The sequence below is a fragment of the Microtus ochrogaster genome, unplaced genomic scaffold (genome assembly GCF_000317375.1).
Source record: "Microtus ochrogaster isolate Prairie Vole_2 unplaced genomic scaffold, MicOch1.0 UNK90, whole genome shotgun sequence".
In the NCBI taxonomy this organism is placed as follows: domain Eukaryota; kingdom Metazoa; phylum Chordata; class Mammalia; order Rodentia; family Cricetidae; genus Microtus; species Microtus ochrogaster.
Window position 1 is genome coordinate 1,184,535 of NW_004949188.1, and position 6,141 is coordinate 1,190,675.

Sequence of the window (6,141 nt, forward strand, 5' to 3'; positions counted from 1 at the left end):
GACCATGTAGAGGCCAGGGAGGACCATGTAGAGGCCATGGAGGACCATGTAGAGGCCAGGGAGGACCATGTAGAGGCCAGGGAGGACACCGGGTCCTGGTCTAGCCCTCATCTGTTCACGTCTGTGTGGGTGACATTTGTGTGGAGCCCGGAGGAGAGCCTTAGGGAGCATCCTCAGGAACCCTGCACCTCCTTTGAGATCGGGTCTCTCACTGGCCTGGACCCAGCGATTAGGCGAGACTGGCTGGCCAGCGAGTCTGCTGTCACCAGCGCTGTGATTACAAGTGTTGTGCTCTGTCCGGCTTGATGTGGGTTCTGGGATTCAACCCAGGTCTTTGAGGTTTTGAAACAAGCACTTACTGACTGTGCCATCCCTGTTTAATGTGTGTTCTCCTTGAATGGCCGCTTTCACATGCGTGGGAATTCTGCCTCGGTCTTGTCCCGAGCTCGGGGCCTAATAAGAGCCCATGACCCCTCAGTTCTCCAGTGACCCTCAGCTGAGTACTCCTGATCTGAACATCCAAAGTACACCGAACCCTAAACAGCCACTCCATGCTGCAAGTGGGCAGTCCCTGTGGATCACTTGGGACCCAGCATCCTGCCAGCCCTCTTCCTGGAGTCCTTTGGAACATGTAGCTCCCACAGGGGACTTGCAGCACAGCTCAGCTCCATCTTGTCCTCTCCTGTGACCCCCTACCGATGGGCCTCCTCACCAAAGGCCATCCTGAGTCTCACTTTCTCTGTCCTTTCCTTCGCAGGGTCTCCTTTTGCCAGAGCCAGCATTAAAAGTGCCAAGCTGGAGAACTCAACTTTTTTTCACAAAAAGGAGAGAAGGATGCGTTTCTACATCCGCCGCATGGTCAAAACTCAGGCCTTCTACTGGACCGTGCTCAGTCTGGTAGCCCTCAACACGCTATGCGTCGCCATTGTCCACTACAACCAGCCCGAGTGGCTCTCCGACTTCCTCTGTGAGTGCTGCTCTCTGCCGGCCTCTGCTCCTCCTTCAGCCCTTCCCCAACCCACCCCTGCCTAGGACCAGTGACCGTTTCTGCAGCTGAAACAGGGACCTCGCAGCTGCTGCCTTAGACTGGTGTTAGACCTGAAGCGGCTGAGCAAAGACATAGCTTGGCAGGGTTGAGGGCATGATGCCACCTGCTCCGGCTTAGCTCTGGGCAGTGACATGGGGGCGGAAGGAGTGTGTGCCGGAGCCTGTTCTCACACCTGCAGCCAGGAAGCCAAGACGAGACACACAGACGAGCAGACATCCAAAAGAGAGAAAGACAGGACCTGGCTAGACGGCTCAGTGGTAAAGGCTCAGGCGTCAAGCCTGGAAACCTAAGTTGACTTCCGGAACTCACCTGGTAGAAAGAGAAAAGATTCCCACCAAACCTCTGGCTTCGCAGGAGCACTGCGGCATGGGCATACACACACACACACACACACACACACACACACACACACACACACACTTACACGCAGGCACATACATACATGCACAAAGCACAAAGTAGTAAAAACAAAAAAAGAGAGATCGGCGGAGATAGATCTGAATGCAAAGACAGACAGGCTCAGAGTAAGACAGACGGACAACGAGGCACACTGTCAGCGTCCTAAGCCCCAGCTTTTAAGGCCCCAATCTGGCTCGTAGTGTTCCCACTCTATAGTGCAGCCTTCTGTGACACGAACCATTGAAAGGGACACAGAACACAGCCAGGCTTGCCCCACCCATCTTTCTCACAGTCCTAAGAATCCACAGCTACTGTTTCTAAGTGAGATACAGGAATACAGACAGAATGCAGATAGAAGAGATAGGAGACAGTGACCAAAAGAGTCACATAGAGACAGTGGCACTGGTCAGAGTGTCCGTGAGATGTGCACTTTCAGGTTGGGAACCTTAAAACCACAAAGTGTCTTGCTAGTGACCCCTCTGCCCCTGCTGTCCTGTAGACAGCGACCCCCTCTGCCCCTCTGCTGTCCTGCACTGCAGCGACCCCTTCTGCCTCTCTCTTCTCTTCTCTTCTTCGCAGTGCTAACATTAGAATTAACACACAGTAGGCAGGGGTTCTACCACTGAGCCATGACCACAACCCCACCCTGGGGGATTCTAGGCCCCCAGCCCCTACCTCCTTCCTTGTTCACTCTCCTCTCCTTCTCTGCCTGCTCCTTTTGCCTCCCCTCTGTCTGGAACAGGCCCTTTAGAACAAATGTGAGCCTGTATTCGTTCTTCAGAGGATGCAGGACCCTCTACCCATTTCAGGATTGCCTAAACTGGGCATGGGCACTGGAAGGCGGGAGCCCCCAGGACTAAACAAACTCTAAGGATAACCAACAGAAGAGAGTGTGGGCCTGACAGGGATATGGATGGCCTGGCTCTCCCCTGGAGGCCCCTCGAGAACTACTAACTCTTTCGTGCCTACTGGCTGCCCCCTCCTGGAGCTATTGGCCTTCTGACCTGTTTCCTGCCTTTGCTCAGAAGTAGCCTAGGACAGCTCTAAGGGATGGTCATGCCTCTGACCTAGAAAGGCCTGAATTCTAATCTAAGGGACTATTTTCTTGAACTGTCGTGGTCCCCAGGCTTGCTGTCTGGCCCCACAGGACACCCCAAAGGGGACTGTCCTTCCTTCACCTGACCTGCTTCCAAGCTGCGTCATTGCCTTGGTCCCTCTGGAGCCGTGTAATGCAGGCTCTTTGCTTCCCGTCAGGACCTCTTGATCGCGACTATTTTTACTCACCTAGTTTCCTCCACTAATCATTTTGCAGTCTGTCCTGGTTAAGGAGACAGGGGATTAGAACTTCCTGCCCAGAGGCCTTGGTGTCTGTAGACATCTTTTAGTTAGCCCCATTTTCCAGTTAATGAAAACAGAGACAGAGAGGCAAAGGAACTTTTCCCAGGTCACACAGCTTGTAAGGGATGAATCCAGGATTTCTGTTCCTAAGTCCAAACTGTGTCTGATGATGGAAGTCCTACCCCCTAAGCCGGTTCAGGCTATCGTCCATCGATCAGAGGTTTTCAGTCCTAAGGTGTTCTGTAAGGATCAAGAATGACACAGTGTGACTCTTAAGATGCAGTGCAGTTTCAGAGAAATCCAGACCAGAGCAAGTGAGCAAGCACCCTTGGGATTGATGACACGTGCTTCTGGGTCTCAGGATCTCTCTGTAGAGGGTGGGTCTGACCATTCTGAGATTCTCCTGGTCCCTTCAATATTGCCTGTCACCAGCTCCCTCTTTTCCATGGTAACGAGGGAGCAAGCGTCTCAGAGATGTCCTCTTAGAGCGCCCCCTGCTGGATCTCAGAGGGACCAGATATTATAGGCAGATCTATTTCTCTAGCTGCTCTGTCCCAGACACTCAGGGGTTTCTCCTGAAAACAAGGAGTTTTAGAAAATCCTACAAATCAAAGGAAGTTAGGACAAGATATCACGATGAGGTTTTTTTGGTAATCGATTCAAACCACCTCTTTAAAGCAGGGCCTAGCTAGGGCTCTTGACGATCCTCTTAGCCAATCCACACTACTGGAACATAACACCAGAGGCTGGGTGATTGAACATCAAGAGACAGTTCCTTTCTTGAATTCCTGGAGCCTGGGAAGTTTCCTTGTGGCATTCGGGGAGACTTGGTTGTCTGCTGGAAAGCTGTCTCTGCTCCCAGTGCTGTGTCCTCTGAAAGGGGGACTACCGTGTCCCCATGAGAGGCCAGAAGACGAACTCCCATATCAAGACCGGTTATGTCACGTCGAGGGCTGTTGACAGGGTTCTGGGGCCTGATGCCCTCGGCCACCACACACTGTTCTGACAGCTTCATACCCCGTGGGAGTTGCTCCCTGGGGAATTGATTACTGTTTCAGAGGCCAGGTGTAGTGGCACAGGCCTTCAGTCTCAATACTTGGGGAGGCAGAGGCATGCAGATCTCTGTGAGCTTGGGGCCAGTCTGGTCTAAATAGGAATGCCAAGACTACGTAGTGAGACTTTGTCTCAAAAAAAAAAATTTCACAGATTTCCAAAAGGGAACACAGGCATGCAAACCTTGGCAATCATCAGGCAGAATTAGCTCTGGAGCCGTAATTCTGAGGTCTGTGGGAACTGCTCTAAATCCCCAATCTGTCCTTTCTTTCCACCTCCTTTCCCGCTTGCTCCTTCATTTGTTTATTACAGTGCTGGAATGGAACCCAAGGCTTTATCCATGCTAGGTTAATGCTCTACCACTGAGCTGTACCCCGCTGACTTACTGGAGGATTCTAGGCCGGCTTTCTATGGCTGATCCAAAGCCTCTGCCTCTCAGTGTCTAGTGTAAACAGGCTTTCCATACATGTATGGCTATACCCGAAACCCAGCTAGTCACTTAGTAAATGTAATAAGGCATTACATCAGTCAACACAAAACTAGGTCTGTAGCAATATCCTACACCCAGCTTTCCTCATCAAACCAGGGCAAAAACTATGAGAAACTGAAGCCCATGGGAAAGAATCCTTGCATAGCTATCCTTGGCCATGTTACACAGAGTATCGTCTCCCTGCCTGCCGGGGAGACACGGGAGAAAAAGCAGAGGCTTGGGGCCTTCCCCGTGGCCTAACTGCTCTTCCTTTTCCTTCCAGACTATGCAGAATTCATTTTCTTAGGACTCTTTATGTCCGAAATGTTTATAAAAATGTACGGGCTCGGGACGCGGCCTTACTTCCACTCTTCCTTCAATTGCTTTGACTGTGGGGTGAGTACCACATTCTCTCAGGCTCTCCTTCCGGATCTTACTGGCGGTAGCTGATACCCAGGGACTTCATATGGAAGTGGAGGGAGCCATGTGCAGGTCATGGCTTCAGCCCTGGACCGGAGGGTAGCCTCGGCTGTCCAGTGGGTGGAATCAGGAGGCTGGATGTGAGGTGAGGAGGAAGGAAGGGGCACTGAGGACACACAGCTCTGCTGTCACCGTAGGTAGGGACAGTTAAGCTGTCTTAGTAGAAGTGGGGAACCCAGCAGTTCTGCGGTTAACATGGAAAAAATGGAAAACTCAAGGCAGTTGGGCAGTGGTGACACACACCTTCAATCCCAGCACTGGGGAGGCAGAGGCAAGTGGATCTCTGAGTACAAGACCAGCCTGGTCTACAGAGCAAGCTCCAGGACAGCCAGAACTACACAGAGAAACACTATCTCCAAAAACTCAAGGCCAGACATGGTAGCAGGCACTTTGATCCCAGCTCTTGTGAGGCAGAGATTCTGTCTATCTCAAGATCAAGAAGAGTTCAAGACCATTCTGAGCTATATTGTTCAAGATTAGTTTGTTCTTCCTAGTGCAAAGGACTCGCTACACAATGAATTCAAGGCAGACTTGAACTACATGATACTTTTTTAAGAAAGCAAAAAAAAAGCTTGGGCCAGCAGGATGGCTCAGTGGGTAAAGGTGCTTGCTGCCAAGCCTGCTAACCTGAGTTCAACCCCCAGGACCCACATGGTACAAGAAGAGAACCAACTCCTGCAAACTGTCCTCTGCTCATATTGTGGCAATATACCCAATCATATCCACAATAACAATAAATAATTTAAAATAAATAAATATAAATTAAATAGAGAGAAAATGTGAAGAAAACCAGACATCAAAGGTTACGTATCACCTAATTCCATTTCTGTGAAGTGGCCAGGGAGGCAGACCCACAGACAGGAAACAGATCCTCAGTGCTGTGGCTCAGGAGGGGAAAGATGCATGGGGCCTCTCTGGGGCTGCAGGGCGGCCTGGACAGGAGGGGAACGCTGCATGGGGCATCTCTGGGGCTGCAGGGCGGCCTGGACCAACAATAGGCTCTTGTGGATGCCTCTGTGTACCCGGAGGGTTAATTTTATAGTGTGTGCTTCGTGGCTGTGTGTGTGTGTGTGTGTGTGTGTGTGTGTGTGTGTGTGAGAGAGAGAGAGAGAGAGAGAGAGAGAGAGAGAGAGAGAGAGAAAGTGTGTATGTGTGAGTGTGTGTGTGTGTTGAGAGAGATTGTGTGTGTGTGTGTGTGTGTGTGTGTGTGTGTGTGTGTGTGTGAGAGAGAGAGAGAGGAGGAGAGAGTGTATGTGTGAGAGAGAGAGTGTGTGTGAGTGTGTGTGTGTGTTGAGAGAGATTTTGTGTGTGAGAGAGAGATTTTGTGTGTGTGTGTGTGTGTGTGTGTGTGTGT

At 51.1% G+C, this 6,141-nt stretch overlaps 1 protein-coding gene across 1 annotated transcript in view; it reads left to right on the top strand.

The window, feature by feature from the left end:
* Cacna1a (calcium voltage-gated channel subunit alpha1 A) overlaps positions 1–6,141 on the top strand; it is a 243,021-nt gene that overhangs the window by 135,618 nt on the left and 101,262 nt on the right. Inside the window, 2 exon segments of the mRNA XM_026777920.1 lie at positions 758–967; positions 4,591–4,703. Coding sequence (XP_026633721.1) covers positions 758–967; positions 4,591–4,703 — 323 coding nt within the window.